Source organism: Gymnogyps californianus, chromosome 3 (genome assembly GCF_018139145.2).
Source record: "Gymnogyps californianus isolate 813 chromosome 3, ASM1813914v2, whole genome shotgun sequence".
Lineage (NCBI taxonomy): Eukaryota > Metazoa > Chordata > Aves > Accipitriformes > Cathartidae > Gymnogyps > Gymnogyps californianus.
This window is the reverse complement of record NC_059473.1, coordinates 75,429,500-75,447,055: the sequence shown is the minus strand read 5'-3', so window position 1 is coordinate 75,447,055 and position 17,556 is coordinate 75,429,500. Positions and strand designations below refer to the sequence as shown.

At 41.2% G+C, this 17,556-nt stretch overlaps 1 protein-coding gene across 1 annotated transcript in view; it reads right to left on the bottom strand.

Annotated features, from left to right (window-relative positions):
• LAMA4 (laminin subunit alpha 4) overlaps positions 1–12,156 on the bottom strand; it is a 107,125-nt gene extending 94,969 nt beyond the window's left edge. Inside the window, exon 1 of the mRNA XM_050893683.1 lies at positions 11,769–12,156. Within this exon, the coding sequence (XP_050749640.1) occupies positions 11,769–11,969 (201 nt within the window). The 5' untranslated portion in view covers positions 11,970–12,156. The remainder of the gene's footprint in view (positions 1–11,768) is intronic.
• Between the last annotated feature and the right edge of the window lie 5,400 nt (positions 12,157–17,556).

Genomic DNA, 17,556 nt, shown 5'->3' with positions numbered 1-17,556 from the left:
TTCTAAGGGATAGACCACACTCTGGTATTTGAGGGCAACTTTTATGAGTGACCTGCGAGGATTTACTGCCAAAGCATACCAGATATATGAAAAGGATTAGTCAAAGAGGGTAGGGAGAAAGAGAAGGAACTACATTTCAGTGTTAAAATTTCACATGAAAAGTTGAAACTAACTTTGTCAGAGAGCTTTTAAGATATTTAAGGAAAATCTGTTTTCTTCAATTCATAAGACGAAGGAAATATGAATATGGAAAAATCTATTGGATATAGAAGTTGCTTTTGTTAAAATATCTTTCAGGGCATTTGTTTTTGTTAGGTACAATGATTAAAACATTTTCCTCTTCTTGAAAAAATGAATGAAGAGCTGGAGCTCTTACTGAAGGTATAAATGACATTAGTTCTGTTGATAACTTCCCCTTTTAACCTGCCCTGTTCATTTCTCGTAATTTGCTACATGCATCTTCCTAGACCAGGTTTTGGCTACGGAGGAGGTTGCTGTGAGTTTTTCCAACCACTGAGTTAAACTATAACTAATTTTAAAAATAAAATGCCCTGATGATGCCCTTTCTAAGAGCTGTCATACTTTACTCTAGCTTAAGTTATTATTTGAAAAAATAAATGGATTTGAAATTCCCAGACCTTGAGTAATAGCAAATTCAAGACTGTCTTCGTACTTGAACCTATAAATCCCTATGAAGTGATATTTCAGAGGGATCTTTGTCTTCCTCTGGAGAATGAGGCTCTCAGAAGTTAATAACTGACCTGTTGGCCAAACACGCTCTGCCATCAAAGTCATCATAAAGAGAGATGGACAGAAGTTCTGCTCTGCACCGTGAGGTACTCCACAACATGCAGACAAAAGCAGACATCTGCTCTGCAATTTTATTTCTTCTCCGTTGATTTTTGCTAAATTTATCGGAGCTTTGAAGCCTCACAAACCTGGAGAATTAAAAACAAACAAGCTTGCTCACCAGCTTCCCCTTAGGCCTCCAAGCTCTATTTATAATTTCTATAAGCCTTCATTACCTCTGGTCTACAGTATCAAATTCTTCTGAGCTAGAAAGGTCACATTCTAACTATTATTACTGGAGAAATTAATTCAGTGTGTGACATCATAGCTAGACAGTTAATTACCCCATTTAATAGGACACTACAGCTGTTAGAGAACTGTCTGCATGCAAAAAGCCACTCTGTAGTATTTACCATTTCAAGGGCAGAAACCTCACGAAAATTAGCTGTTTGCAATTTCAAATTTATTTTTAAAATTGTAAACAATTCTGAGAGGGACACATTTTTTAACTTAGTCTCCAAATCAATATTTATGATAGTTTTATAATAAGCACCCTGGTGTAGTACATTAAATTCCTGTATTGTTTTCTTAAATTTCTGACATTTTTAACTGTGAAATATTTATTACTTCCAGTGCTCCACTGATGTTGTAAATTAGGAATTAATCAGAAGTTGGTGAAGAGTTTTGGGCACAATGCTGGTAATCTTTTTTTATCCACTTATCTTGACAGGTATCTCAGTTCTAATTGCATTTAATGAGATTACAAACTAAAGCAATTATGTGAATTACACAATAACAAGCTTTCTGTTTTGTTATTTAGCTTGCAAATGTAAAAGCAAATTCTTTCTTCCTGAAATAGTCGTTCAGAGAAAACCCCAAATATTGTTGCATATTCTTATTTTTTAAATTAAATTCTAAGATGAGATAGGTTCAATGAAAATTAAAGCCTCACTGGGTGCGTTTGCTGTAGATCTGGGCAAATTAATATAATAATGGGGTTTTCTAGGTAAGTGATATGAAATGCTCATTAAAGCTGCAGTGGTGTGTTTTTGAGAAGCTCAGTAATATGAATCTTCAAACATAAAAAACCCAAATAAAGCAGTGACACTGGTTTTGAATCTGTAATCTTTTTCATTAAATGAACTGTTCAATGAGTGATGAAACAAATGAAGACTTATTTTTTGTTACTAGTGTCCTTTCTGTCATCCCCTGTGCGTGGATCTTAATATTGTCCCTTTTTGTCTGCATCCCCAGTGATGCTCCCACCTGAGAGCACGGGGCTATGGCCGGTCTGGAGCCATGCACACCGTGTCTGGCCAGTCTGCAGCTGCTAAAGAATGCATCTGATGACTGAATTTAGTCTGGTTTTCTAACTCTTGCTGTGTTAAGCAACAACTTAACACTATAAGATCTCCATCATCTATATATACAGAGGGGTTGAGCTCTCCTCAGAACTTACTGAAAAAATTGTGATTGCCCTAAGGGAGGCAGGACAAGGCCCTAACTTAATAACAGCCTAATTTGAAAACTTCACTTGCTGACTTATTCCTGACAGTTGGGAATATTTATGTATCAGCTGAGGAGCTATCAACTCATCAGTTTCCAAAACAGAACTTTATTTTTGATGATAATAAAGAACAGATTATGATGCTGATGGACACCATCTTCCCAAAGTCTTAGACAAAGAGCTCAGAGATTGCTAAAACTAAAACTAGCAAGACTGAAACTAGTTGGTCCAATTCTAGGTAAAATCCTGCTGGCAGGGGAGATAGATACAGAAGAAATGTTACCTCTATTTCTCCCTGTTGCATAGTAGAGCTATCAGCCGGAGAGAGAGTGAATATGGCTAATTGCACATGGGTAATCCCCAAAGCAATAAACAAAGCAGAGCATGGGCAACAAGGAAAAGTGACAAGGAACCCCCTCACTCAGCTCACTGTCACTCTATATGCTTGTTCCTTGAGTGGGCTTGTGCGTGCCTCCATTGTAGTAGTGACAGACTAACGGTGACTCCTGCAAAAACAAGCAATAGCTGAAGGCCAGATGGCTTTATGCAGAGCAACATTATCTATTACCTTGACTAAGTAATTGTATTTAATTTAAAAAAAATTTCCTGTGTTGAAAATGTTTCCAGACTGTTACCCCTTCCCCAGTCTAAGTGGAAAACAAAATGCCATTCAGCAACAGAGATGGGGTTGGATCCAACATAAACATTTCTCAGCTAGGCATTCTCCATAGAAGTGCACAGTCATTTTTTCCATATACAGTGGGAAAGACAAAGCCTCTGCTTAAAAGGCATTCTTCTCCAAAAAGGGGGAGGGCTAAAATGTTTTAGCTGTCTGCAAGCTGGCTAAGGATTAGAGATTAATACCAGCCTCTGCTCTAATGTACTTACTACTCCAGCCACTAAGTAAAAAACTTACTCTTACAGATGCTCACTGTTGGAAATAGAAAATCTGCAGTTGGAAAGGTAGCTATTTGATTTTCCTCTTTCAAACAAAATGCCAAGTTTATTCGAGGAGAACAATTTACAGGAAAAGGAATAAATAATTCTGCGTTGTTTCCTCATTAACCACCCTCCACCCAGTCCCCACAAAACACTCACACGAAATGTGCGTTCTGAGTCATACTTTCTTCTCTTGAGTCCCCCAGATAAGTGAAACATAATCAGTTGACAAACTACAGCACTCCTTGAGAGATTTCCAGATAGACACAAAAATTTGCAAGGGATAAAAAAGAAAAGTGGCCTTTAAAGCAGGTACGACTGTGCTCGTGGGACTCTGTTAAAACTGAGAGCGTAAATCTGAAGCTTCCTTTGATTTCCCTTTTGCAGCAATTTCCCCCACCCCAGATTTCCAGTATTTCCTGGTTTGATTTTGCAGCTCTTTCAAATGTTGGATTCGCAGTAGAGACATACAGTGATCTGCTTGACCAATAGCCATGGCATCAATTTAAAAGCCTATTAACATGAAACACAAGCCAATGTGAAAATCTTGAAAGATCAAGAGAAAGAGCTTTCATCCATCTCTCCCTCCCAAGGGTGGCCCAACTGTGGACAAAACAGGGAGCTGCTGGGGATGGCTGATGGGAAGGTGCTGTGTTTCTGGGCTGTTCTCAGAAATAGGGCTTCCCCCTTGATGGTCCCAGTGCTTTGCAAGTGTGTGGGAAGGAAGTGAGACAGCTCGGCACGGTTAACTTTGTACTACATGCCTTATATCCAGCATGGAGGTGGGCAGAGGCTGTGCTCTGAAAGGAAAGAGGAAAAGCCAGGGCTCGGGAGAAGGGATAACCTGCCCTGATCTCTCACTGCCTCTTGGCCCCTGGCTTGTTTCATCATAGACATAGTCTGATAATGAAGAAATTAGTTTCTTGTTGGCTGAAAGAGGGGGAAGAATAGATGCATCAAGAGAAAAACCCAATTTCTTTCCTCATCCCTCACAAAAATCCATTGCCCAAACCCCTGTTTCCAGCTGACTTAACAGTAATTAGCTGGTGCCTTGGAGACTGTTGAGCCTCTGCAGGCAATTCTTGCCATTGATGGGAAATAGGGAGCCACAGAAAACCACAAACCTACAAAAAGCTGAGTAGGGCACACAAATCCCCTCTGACCTTACACTATGTCTAGACCTTCAACACCTGCCCACCTCCCCCCGAATGGATCTCTGCCAGGTACTGGTGCTCTGGAGACCTTGCCAACCCTCAACAGGCCAGGCTGTGTTAGCTTTTCTGGGGCATGTAGGATTTTAATAGCCAGGGTAGGGAGGGCTGTGCCGTGTTTTGCCCTGCCAGCTCTTTTATTATTTTTTTTTTCTTTTTTGGATACCGGAGCAGATTTTCTCTGGACAAATGCTTGCTTCCACAGAGTGCTTTCGAGGGAGGGTCCCTGGAGCCAGGAGTGGGGAGCACAGCATAAGGGAGCCATGAATGACAGGCTCTCTGTGGCTCTCCGTGGGCTATCATCCAGGCTCAGAGGTGGAAAACCACAGTGGGAAACCCTAGGACATATTGGCTTTGCCTTAGCCATGGCAGAAAAGAAGACTGCTCATCTCTTGCTGCTCAGAAGGCCTTTCATACAACAGTAACAGGATGCATTGTAGGGCGGTAGCAGGGTACCACACAGCCCAGAAATGATCTGGTTTAGGTGCTGGTTCCATGTAACTTTTTCTTCCACCTGACGCCAATTGTGAAAGGCTGAATGAGTTAATTTTTATTCATTTTTGTTGCGAAGACAGAGTCAAACAATGATTCAGAGCCTTACAGTTTTAGCTAAAATGGCTATTTTTACAGATCATATTAGAAGGGGTTCATGCAGGTAGAGTCTTTTTATTCAGTAATTATTAAATTAAGTTTCAAATTAGTGTTCAGGTGTGCCAGTTCTTCCCATGCTCCTTGGCTTCCATATGTCATGACTTAAAAAATAACATCTTAGTTCTTCCTACAGCCTTGTAAACTTGCAATAGTAATTTCTAAAATATTTTTTACAACTCTATTATTCTTTGGCTCGTATTAGCTATCTTAGTAACTCTTGAATGCTGAGGGTTTAGCACTGTTTCTTGCTGGTTTGTCTTAAAAGAAAAAAAGGAGTTCTAGTATTTCTGAAGTATTTATTTTAAGAAAATAAAATAACCATCTAAAGAATTGCACAATACAGCTGAACAGGAACGACAAAAACAGATCTTATTTACTGCATTTTAGTCAATCTGTGTTTGCATTGCCAAATACACACTGTACGTATTCTGACTGATAGTTAGGAAAATCTCTTTGAGATCATTTAATGACAAAGAATTAGATTTCAAAAACTGTGGAGCTCTAACAGCTTTGTATACAATACTATTCAGCAATCGTTGAATCTTGCATTATGATGCAAAACCCAAACATCCCCAGCTCATGGTGGTGTCTGAAAATGAACTGGGATCAGATCTAAATGTTCAAGAGGAGCAATTAAAATATAAAACCCAAGAGTGTCTATATTTTGGTGTTTGAAATCTAAGTCCAGAAGCAAATTGTAAATTATCAGTGGCTGGTTATATATTACTCAGAAACGAGACCTATTTTACACAGCTCTTGAACACTAGGAGCTCTAATTGTTATCAGTTTAAATCAGGACAAGTTCTCCTTCAGAAACGAACACTTTTATTGCTTCTCATGCCCCCTGGAAAGACTAGACTTTTAATTCCTTCCTTGCTTCCCATGTCATGAATGAGAGTGGGCATGAAATGCCTTTTATTGGTTTTCACAGCCCTGAATAAGCTTTGGGGCACTTTGCTGGTACTTGCCCAAAACTTTGTGGGAACTCACTGCAGTGGAGTTTAAATTACATTGTTCTGGTGGGTGCTTTATGCACCTTCTTGAAATGGAGAACATTTCCTACTATCCATCTGCTCTGTCCTGTGCTTCCATTTGCTTCAGCTTCCTATGATTTAAAAGGTTTGGGGTCTGGTGGCTCTACTCCAAGCAGCTGATTTTCATTAAAGCTTTGATGAGAAACTTAAGCTGGAATCACAAACATCTGCAGTAAAACTTCCTCCCCACTAATAGATGTTTCTCAGAACATAACCTTGTTGTACCAGAAAAAAACAGCAGCTAGAAATCCAAATTGCTCATTATGGGAGTTAACCTAACATAACCTCAAGGGTCTGAAATGAGATTTAAAGATCTGCTTTTTTAAAGGTAGATGAAGTTCCCATTAGCTTAAAAGAATATAAAGGTTTCTGTCAAACTAAAACCCTTTTTGGCTCACACCTCAGGATTAGGTCTTCTGCTGCTTCTTTTAGTGCTAGTTTGTTTTGAACAGATTAATGCCACAAGTAAGGATTAAATTGTGGTTTCTCTAAACAGCCTGCAAAACTTTCTGTTCCAGCCTTTATGGGGGAAGGGGTGAAGGCAATTTGGTGATAGTTTGAGTCTTTGTTAACAAGTGGCTCGGACTTATGATTGCTCTCTTTTTATATATTTAATGTGAGCCATTTTAGAGAGGTGAGTTTGTCACAGGTCCCGTGCTAATTATTGCTTATCGCTTTAGAGAACCAGAAAGAAAGCACCTCAAATACTGTTTCTTGCTTTTCAAAATTTAGATCAGCAGCTGCTGGTCGAAGTCAGGTGGGAAAAAATTATTGTCAAACATGTCATTTTAACATGCAAGCTCCAACAGATAACTTCTGCCTCTTACTTTCTCTTATAGTAGATGGCTAATTTTGACTTGACTATGATAATTGTTTCCTTTAAAGGACATCTTTGGCCTCTCTGCTTTTTCCCTGAGCCAAAAACATTGATGCTGGAAACAGTTTTCCTCTTCCATCCATCCAACAATATCATGCCTTCCTTCACTCTGGGAATTGGCTTCCTGCCCTGTCCCAACTACTTCATTTTTTTTTTTCTTTACTCTTAAGGCTCTTGATTATCTCATTCTTGCTCTAATTTTTTCCTCTCCTTTGTCTTATTCCTGCTTTAGTTTGCTTCCTTTCCCACTATTTGCTTCAATTCTTTCCATAGAGGACATTTGAAATTATCTTTTCTTGCTTGGCAAGTGTCTCCACAGAATGTCTGTCTTCCCTTTCTTCCACTAATCCTTCCCACACTCATCTCATATACTGGGCTCTCTTTGCTATTTTCTTGACCTCATGTAGTCATTTACATCAGAATGAAATTAGTCTTTTTCTGGATGTCACTTTACATTCATTTTACATTAAAGTGAGTGACTGCACAACGTGAATCACAGGCAGTCATTTGCCATACTCTCTAGTATTTGAAGTCTTGTAGCATTGTTTATTCTCACCTTAGACTCTGTAAGGAACTTTCTTCCTACTGGGGAACAAAATCTACACTGACATAATTAAAACCATCATGTCAGTGGAATTTACAAACACAAATGTTGACAGTGGTGGACTTCAGACCCAAATGGTAATGTATGACCCACCTCTTATTTTAAAGGCATGTGTTTGACAGTGGGATATAACTGTTCTCAGAAGTTACTTCTGGTTTTCAGTTTTAACTCTGTGCCTCACCGAAACTGGAAGTGTCTCACCACTTCCTTTCCTTCTGCTGTGTCCAAGCTAATGAGTGGAACCCCAAAACAAAGATTTCTGATGTTTGCCACTTGCTTGTTTGTTTTCATTTGATATCTGTCTGTCAGTTTTAAATCCTTTGCTTCCATCTCTGATTAATCTTCCTTGTAAAATATTTTAATATATCCTTATTTGGAAAAATCAGTCTCTGACTTAATGCCACCAACTGCAGTTGGGTTATACTGATGAGCTGGATCCAGCGCTTTGTGCTCACTCTCTTTCTCTTTCTCACTGTCTCCCCATACACACCAGGATTCGGCACTGTAACATCTCCCCTATGTCCCCTTATTGTCTTTGTGAGCCAAGGAACTTAATCATCCTAAACAGCACACAAGCAACTGAGTGCTTGAGAGTGCTTTTCATATTGATCTGCCGCTTGATAGACAATCCAACACAACTGGATAAAGTGTCCAGTGCTTAATTACCTTTGAAATTAAAATTTGTAACCAACTTGGAGTCTCAACTGGGTCACCTTCAGTTTCCACTTATTGCATATGATGAGACCTTCATTTGTTAGACCAGCAAGCCTCTTATTAATTTTTTTTTTTGCCTGTGTATGTGCTTACACAATAAGTTCAAAGTTTTTTCTTAACCTCCTTCTGAGCTAAGCAGATTGGATTGTAGAGTGTCTCAGCTATCTTCCAGTTCCTAACACTGTAATCCTTCTCATGATACTTTTCTGAATCATTTTCCTCAATTTATAAGCGTTCTTCTTGAAACAGAGGCAGAGAGGTAGATACCTTATTCCATGATGGTCACTACCAGTGCTCATTATGTAGGTAACATGACACTTCATTGGGTGGAATCTAGTCCAGTTAATTTAAACATCTACATTTTGTGCCCCAGACTTTAGCTGATCACTAAAGCTGTCCTGAAGCGAGTACCCAACATAGTCCTTACAGAGGAAGAGGCTCCTTTGAGGGCCTCCAGGAAAGATGGCTAGGCATTAGAGGCTTTAAAAACCTAGGGTCTCCATTACTGTATGGGAAATTTGGGTTTACACTTGAAGACAGTGCCTGATTCTCATTGAAAAAGTTTAGGAACAGTTTATGTGCCTAATTTACGTGTACTGGATCACATATTGATTAACAACCAGGGCACCAAGCTACTAGATGTTGCCTGAAGTCCAACTCAAACCTATGGTCCACTCTGTGAGTGGGTACAGCATATTAGCATAGCATTGAAAATGTAATTAGTCCTCTTCTCTCTGCTGTTCAGAGGCTTTCATTCAAATCCAAGGCACATTGAAAAGCTCCACATTAACATTAATTCTGAAATTTTAAACCACTTCTCCCAGTTCCTCTGAGTTTAGGGTTGCCAAACATGGGAAAGGAAGAGGAGTGGAAAACTGAGAAATATTCACTAATATATATTTACATTAATTGGGATCTCCTGTTCTTCTATAGGTTCAAAATATCAAACTCTTACCAGGATTTAAGAGCATCCCACCAGTTACAGCTTGGAAACTCCCACTAGCACTGTCTCAGACCTGTAGAGCAGACTCATGCGTGGGGCAAATGCTGTCCAGTACACTGAAACACCATGGTCTCTGTCTGCCCTGATCTGCGCTCTGGCTTTACAGCGGCATGTTTCACATTGTGGTTGACATGCACCACAGTCCACAATGAAGCCCCATCCGTGGCTCCGTAACCCTTCCTTGCAAATCTGCCCCCTTTGTATAATTTGGCACTATTCAATGTGACTAACAGCCTCTGTCTGCTTGAGAGAGCTGTGTGCCTGAGTCAATATTTAGACGAAGGAGCTGAATCAAACCGCGCTGTGTAAGGGAGTTTACTCTGCGGTTCACTGTGAGCCGTGGGTTAAGAACTCAGGCTTCGAAAGAAGCTAATTCAAACCTGCTGGGATAAACCCTGTTCCTGGGGCTGAGGAAGGGGAGGTGGCCTGTAGGACAGGGAAGCTCTCTGAGGTCCAAAGGAAATGTTCCTTCCTTGAGTGAGAGACTACCAGACCATCACTCTCTGGCCCCTACATCAACCTCTGGGCTTAGAGCTGGTTCCCCAGCTCCTGTTACCAACTATGTGGGTGGATCAATGGGTAAGCAGGTTCTCACTGTTGCAGAGCCATCAGCCCTATCCCAAAAGAGCATCCTACTGGGCCTCCTTGGAAATTGCCATGGAGGTGGGTCCTGAAATGCAATAGTGAGGTGAATCTGCAGCTAGCAAAGGGGCCTGAAATCCTGGATTCTTCCTCACGAAACCATAACTTCCTGCAGCCAAGGGTCTTAGCATGATGACAGCAGGCAGCGTCATTCATTTGTAACATGGGATCCAGAGTCTAAATGCTGCCATTGCAGGGGCTGAAGTAAACTGCCAGAGGAAACACCAGCTGGTGAGTCTATTAGATTGGACTGTACAAATGAAACTTTAGGGAGGATTGAAATGGGTGAAGGAGACTAAAGTGTCATTCCCCTGCAGTGTCTAATATATCTCTCAGCACTTTCCCAAGGTAAAGTTTAATATATTAAAGAAGTGAAGCAAAGTGAACTGTGTCTTTTTGGGAAAACCATACTACACAATCATATTGAGAAAGGCTAATAATCACTTATGCCCATTATCCTGTGAAAAGCAGCTACAAAACCCATCCAGCTCTTAAATCAGGCATTTCATTGAGGGACTTTCCATGTTGTAAGCAACAGGTGGCAATGCAGCTTCCCGGGGCTGATCCCAGGCCAGAGGAGAAGAGCTGTACATCCTACATCATGGAGCCCGTCCAAGCCCAGGATGGCTCCCGAGAGCCCCTGTGCTGAGCAGAGCAGGGTTTAGCCTCCAGTTTTCTCACACAGGTCATGTTTCGCGCTGAGTCCCTGGCAGGGCGGACAGGCATTTCCCAAGGCTGCCCAGCTGCTCAGAGCCGCTGCAACAGGGGGACAAGCTCTGCCCAGACCCACAGTAACCCCGGCTGTCTGAAGGGCTTGTGCACTTATTTCCATGGCTGTTAGTTCTGGCAATTGGAGGGTAGGGGGAAAATTAGCCTTGTGATATCAGAGATTGTGATCTTGATATTTTCACAGTGACACGGCTGTGGCTAATCTCACCTCATTTTTGGATGTTATGCTAGAAGAACTTCTCTTTCCCTTCCCATGACCTTATGTAACTCAATTTGCCTCCTACTTTGTGTCTCCCACACACGAGACATTACTGTCCCCCCCTCCCAGTGTATGCTGGAGTAATTTATTGTTTTCCCAAGCTGTATTTTTGAGTAGTCCATTCCCAACTCAGCCTTGCTAGAATGAGGAGTATCAACCAATCCCAAAACACAGGGGTTGCAGGAAAATTTTCCACCATCAAATTGCTTCTCAGATCTCTCTGATTTCATTTGTCACTAATCCCAACCTCATACTTTTTGGAAGTCTTAAAATCTGTGCAGGTGTTTTCTCCGCAGGCAGTTTCCTACACACGTTTGTTTTATTATCCCCTCTCTCATAGTGAAAAAGAACTTCATATTGTGGCATTCAGAGACAAAAGCACAAACTTCTACAGTACCGTGTTTGCCACCAAAAGACAGACTCTTTCTGGAAGTTTAAGTAAATTACAACTGCAGGAACTACAACAAGGCAAGCAGAAAAGCATTGTGACAATTAACCCTTGTAAAATAGCTCTGTTTGGACAGGCCTGTTTAGTTATGTTGGCAGGAAAGTCGGAGACGTGCTAAGCCAGCCTCACTGCAAAGTACAACAGCTGTCTGCTCACAGCAGGCAGGGCATGTGTACATTTTGAAGTCTGAACTGTATCTCTCCAGTCCCAAAATGCAACGTCTCAGACCCCCCGCAAAAAATCCTCCGGTATCACTTTAAGGATCGAATGATTAAGCTAACGTTAACCAGATGGGAGCTTCAACACAGACAGATGAAAGCAGAAAAGCGCAGACACTAGAGAGAGAAGGGAGTTACTGTACCTCAGCAAAAGGCACCCAACTTCCAGTAGCTACTGCCTGCTGCTGCCCTCTGATAACAGTGGCTTCTTGCACGCTGACCGCTGAGCTACCTTCAATGTCAAACTGAAAAACGCCTCCCTCACTCGAGGCTGTGCTGCAGGAGAAGCATCTCAAAAAGAATAATATAGGAGAAACGAGGGGCCAGGCGGAGATCAAAGCCATTTCCTCCCCTTACATCCAGCAGTGGTCTTCTAGCGTCTCAGTAATTGTTTACCCTCTTCTGCAATCAGCCCCCCTTGGCTTAGTGGTGCCTCAGTTATTTTAACTTTCTTTCAGCATTCAGTTTCCAGATGTGGCACTTCAAGGCAGTCTAACCAGATCCTGATTTAAAAGAGGGAAAAAAAAAAAAAGAAAAAAAAAGGAAAAGAAGGGAAGAAAAGCGCTTTTGCTGCCTCCCTCGTTCACTCTCTGTGCCTGTGGCTCCTCTTTTTCCCCAGAGGCTCCAGCTCAATAACGTACAGATGGGCAGTGCTTAAGCAGAGAGTGTCAAGCAGAGATTGTATTCCAGGAAAGCACCGCTGGCTCCCCAGCCACCTTATCTCCCCCTGTCAGGATACAGACTGACGCTCTGCTCGGTGCTCTGGCTTCCTTCACATGTTCACATCATTCCCTTTTTTACCTTTCGTGTCGAGACCCTCCCACTCAAACTTTGCTGTTCAGAAAGTGAGGTCACCCTTTTCTCCCCCCCACACCACCCCCCCACAACTCCATCCAACCGCTCCACACGAAGCATTGACTCTCGTGACTGTTTATTTTTCAACATCTCCAGTTTATTCAGTGGCGGGCAGAAAGGTGCCAAATTTCTTAAAAAACCCACTAAACCAACCTTTTCTTTTGGCATGGGGGAGGGGAGGCTGTGGGCGGGAGGAGGAGGAGAAGGAGGAGGGAGACAGCCTGGCTGTGCCATGGGCTAATAGGGCTAAGTGGTTTCTCTAACATGCTTCATTCAGATCCTTTCCCTCAAGCCCACCTCTCAGCTTCTCATCGGCTCGTGAAAAAGAGTATCGTTCACTGCGATTTTGGAAAATGACTTCATTACTCAGACTCATGAACTTTTATTTACAAAGAGCATCTTGTATTCCTTTTTCAAGAGATGCTTTGTGAGGCCCTAGTAACAAGGCTTGCAGTGTGTGTATGAAAGCAAGCTGAATATATTGCCCACAGCTGACTTACTTACTTAATTTTATGACTACAATCTCAAAAAGACAACGCAGTAACCCTTGCTAGGTTTTGGGACAAAGTCAGGGTATAGTTGTACCAATGATGTGCACGATTCCAGCCAAGGGGTCAGCACCCTGTCCCTCAGCTGTCCTGTGTGCAGTGGTTTGTAGCACCATTGGCCTGTCAGGCTTCATTCTTAAATCTTAACAGAAATTGGCTTATCAGGCCTCATTCTGGGAGCAGATTCCTTCTTTCTCCCTCCCTCCTCCCTTTCCTATCTGATTGTAGATACTATGAACCAAGGAAGCAGTCAGTAGAGAATTAAGGGTAAAATAAAGTGTTTCGGCAATCTGTTAACTTCTACACAGCTGTAGGCACAGCTTTGGGCCCATAAATGCTGTACAGATGTCATACAGGGACTATAAAGAGTTAACCACCAAGAAGCTCTGCCTGATTCAGAAATGGTATAGCTGAGCAGACAAGACCACTCAAGCTTGTGGGACAAAGTATTACACCAGCAGAGAAGAAAAAGCTGTGCGACCCAAGGCTGTGAGGTTCAGGACCAAAGTGTAGGAGGAAATAAAAGATGGCAATGGTGGTTGCAGGTAATTCTGTCCTGAGAGCAATGGAAACATGTCTCTGTTACCTGGACCTGATATGGTGGCAAAAACACTGCCTCCCAGGCACCTGAAGGTGACATGTTGTTGAGGGCTGCCAGGACTTTTCTATCCCTTTCTGCTAATGGCAGTCCTGGGAATGGCCTGGAGCAGGTCTGAAGGCTCAGGGAGCAGAAGACCAGGGAGGCCCCAGGCAGGGACCCCATGAGGTTCCCATTAGGCCTCCTGCTATAGGGACAAGTTTGAGGTGTAAAGACAACATTAAAGCAGGGGCAAGAAAGAGAATAAAACATCTTGACAGTGACAGAATCACCGCTCCTGTGGTGGCACAGGAGATTTTTAACTACCTGGTGAATTGTGCAGCAGATTACTGGAATATGTGTGAGACAATTTTTTTGAATACTTTTTTTTTGAAAAAGCAACCACCAGAGAATCTTCTACATCTCTTCCCAGACATTAGGGAGGAACTGCTGACAAAACAACAGAGAAAGATAACTTGGGGAACAGTTACTTAAGGTTTGTAAGCCTTTGAATGGGAAGAACAGGAAAATTAAATCTATGTATTTCTGACAGTCAGTCTTCAACAAATTCAGAGACTTGTGAGGGAAGTTCTCTTGCCTAGTAGAAAAAGGAATTGAAGAAAGTGGTCTGCAAAGAAATGACATGAACCAGAAAGACAGGAAGGACAAGAAGATTTGACCAAACTGTGAGCTCTTTCTGAACTTGAAGCTCAAGAAAGAAACATGTGGGAAGTGAAAACTGAGACTACATCTGAGCACAGGAAGAACATATCAAGATGAAAGCTGAAACATAAAGGCAGAAAATGAGATGTAATTTTAAAGACAATAGGTGTGAGAAGAAGATATGGGAGATCCTTGGTTCAATATCCATCAAAGAGAGAAAGTTATCAAAGGATAAATCTGAAAAGGGAAATTGTTTAAAGTGGAGGACTGTGTTAAATGGCTTCTTGAGGGTTTTCCCAGCTCTGTGAGCTTTAGTTTTCCTAGGAAGTCATTAGCTGTTATGGTTTTGGCTCTGGAGAACAAGACTTCTAATTATAGTGGAACAAAAATAAGGTGTAGCACTGTTTTTCTACAATTGATTGTGCCTTTTTTTTTTTCTGGATTGCATTGCAACAGTGAAGAAAAAGATTCCTTCCAGAACATTTTGGGAGAATTTCAGTAAATAAAATTTCAGAATAGAAGACTTTTTAAAGGAGCTCCTTTCAAAAAGGTAATTTGCAGAGCGTATAAGGTTTCTTTGTGTCTTTTCATCTGCCTAGTGACATGGTTTGGGTACAGTTTGGGACTGGGAGTATGTCACAAGAAGTATCAGTATGTAAGAGGTATTGGAGACCAGTGGTAGGTACTAGTCATTATGTCGAGTGATTCATAGTTTTGACAATTTAATTAATTCAAGGAATTAAAATTAATTGAATTATTAAACCCTGACAATGTAATTGGGTTTTTTAAAGTCTTTTTATTGCAAGGAAGGTGAAAGGAAGTTGAATAGTGTATTTGTACATACTTAATTTAGGTCAAGATCCTGCAATTGTGTATACAAGTCACATAATGACTTGGAAGAGTTCAGGGCCTACGTGTTTGCACGCTTGGGCTTAACTAAGTAGTTGTATTGGGAACCAATAGCAGTGTTTGGGGAGCAGCAGCTGCAGGGTGCCCTGGGCTGGTCCAGCTGGCTCGACAACGGATGGAAACAGCCCACTGCCCCAAAAACATGGCTCCTCTGCTCAAACAGATGCTAAAAAAGGCAGTAGCTGCTGGGGCAGGAGATACTGAAGGAGACACATGAGGGTGCACTGAGGACACACAAAAGGAAAGATGTGAGGATGCAAAAAGGGGACTCATGAGGAGAAACGTGAAGCGATGCATTTTGAAAAATGAAATGGAGGAGATGTGGTAGGGGACGTTGCTGGGGAGATGGCTGGTGATGCAGCCTTGGAAGGACACACTTGTTGCTGGGTAGCATGCCCACCTGAGGGTGACCCACACCAGGGCAGGGACACCCTGAGGGAGTGCAGCCTGTGTGTGACCCATGCAGGTCAGGGACACCCCTGAGGAGGTAGATTAGGAAGGGGCTAGGAAGGTGTTGGACAGAAGTTGAGCCTGGGGAGAGGGAAGAAAGGTATTTCTCTGAGTGTTTATTTAATAATTTGCTTTCTTGCTCTTTTCTCAATACCTAAACAAGTGATTAAACATTTCTGTTAATTTAATTCCAATAAATTAAATTATGTTTAATGCCCTGAGTCGAGACTGTTTTGCTTGTGACAGCAGTGAATATGGAAGTCTTGTGAATGAGGTGCTGAATGAGATATATTCAACCAGACCAACTGTAAGCTTCATGAGCGTAGCTCAGCACAGCAAACTGACCATCTGCACCCTGCACATTCCATTGAGGGACTTTCTTCTTCAAGTATGCATCTGCTTTACCAGAGCAAGAAATACCATTAGAAATATCATTAAGGATGCTTAGATTACAAGTTCTTCAAGTAAAGCCTGATTTTTATTGCACATATGTAGCAGGTAACAAAATGAACCTCAGTGTATGATGAAGGTGTCCCACCTAGTAGGTTAATAATAATGCAAAAACCCTGAAACACATTTACAGAAAACAGAAAATACCATTCTTGAAATGGGCAAAAGTTACCAAGTGAAAACAATATTGTTACCCATCACACCTCTTTATGTAAAATCAGAACAAAGATGAGGTAAGAGAGAGGTAAGATTGTAATTATTCTCAAGATCGAAGTCTTAAAAGGAGGAAGATATCTGCTTAACATCTTTGAAAAATCAGATCCTTTAAAAAATCTCAGACTGGCCCAAGGCATTAAAAATTTGAAAAATCTCATGTTATGAATCTATATAGGGAAGGAAATACAGATAACTTCAAGTGGTAGAATTATTAAATAATGAATAATTTATTCTTATGAAATACAAGAAAGACAAGAAATCACAAAAGACACGGTTCATTACAGCTCACAAGATCTAAATCTCTCCACAAATATATTAGTCCCGTACCAGAAAAATTATAACCAAAATCTTTTAAGCAGAAAATATTATATAAATTTCCCTAAATATTGCTATACAGTGGAATAGCTTGCTAAACAACAACTGCTTACAAAAGCTGTTTCCTGCATTTAATTTTAAATCTTTTAAAATATTGTATTCCTTTTCAAAAACTGCAGATTTGTGTAGAAATTCAGAAAAATTAAAATGGTGCATAGGGTGCTCATAAAAACACAAGCCTCTGAATATAAATTTATACTGTGATGGACTTCCAATTTCTTTATCCTTGGCAGAGATGATGTGGGTGTGTTACGTGAGCAGTCTCAGATTTGGAATGGGACTTCTTCAATATGGCAGGGTACAGAAACAGGAGTTTCTCCTTCTGTTTTTACAGTATCATCTTCTGTTCTTTTTACAAGTTCTTTCCCGTCTTTAACATTTGCTTTTGATTCACTGTGATAGACTACTGAAAGACAAAAGGAAGAATCCAGTGGAAGTCTTACTACAAATAACATATTTCAGATTAACCAATCTCAAGCTGTTGTGTGTGGGCCACTGGTGGTTTGTCAGGTCCCAGTGGGAGATCTGCAAGCAGTCTGTCTAGCTCTAGTGCCTAGTGTTACCAGTTCAACATCGATAATGTTGCATGATGGTCCAATGGAAATGTTGACAGATGACTGATGTTTGCAATCCAAAATGTTTTGGAACCAGTGTTCAAAGTACCTTTGTAAAGGTTAGAAGATGTTGGCAGCACATCTATGAATGAAATGAATTCACATCAAATGAATTAGCAATCTACAGTCTGCACTAGAAACGTATGTCAGCTGAGGGGCAACAAGCAATAATTTGTCACAGTTTGTGCCAGAGATGCATGCTAATAAAATCTCAGTTATGCAAGCAAAACGGCACTTTTAACTTATTTCATGTGTTTTGGATTATGTCATACTA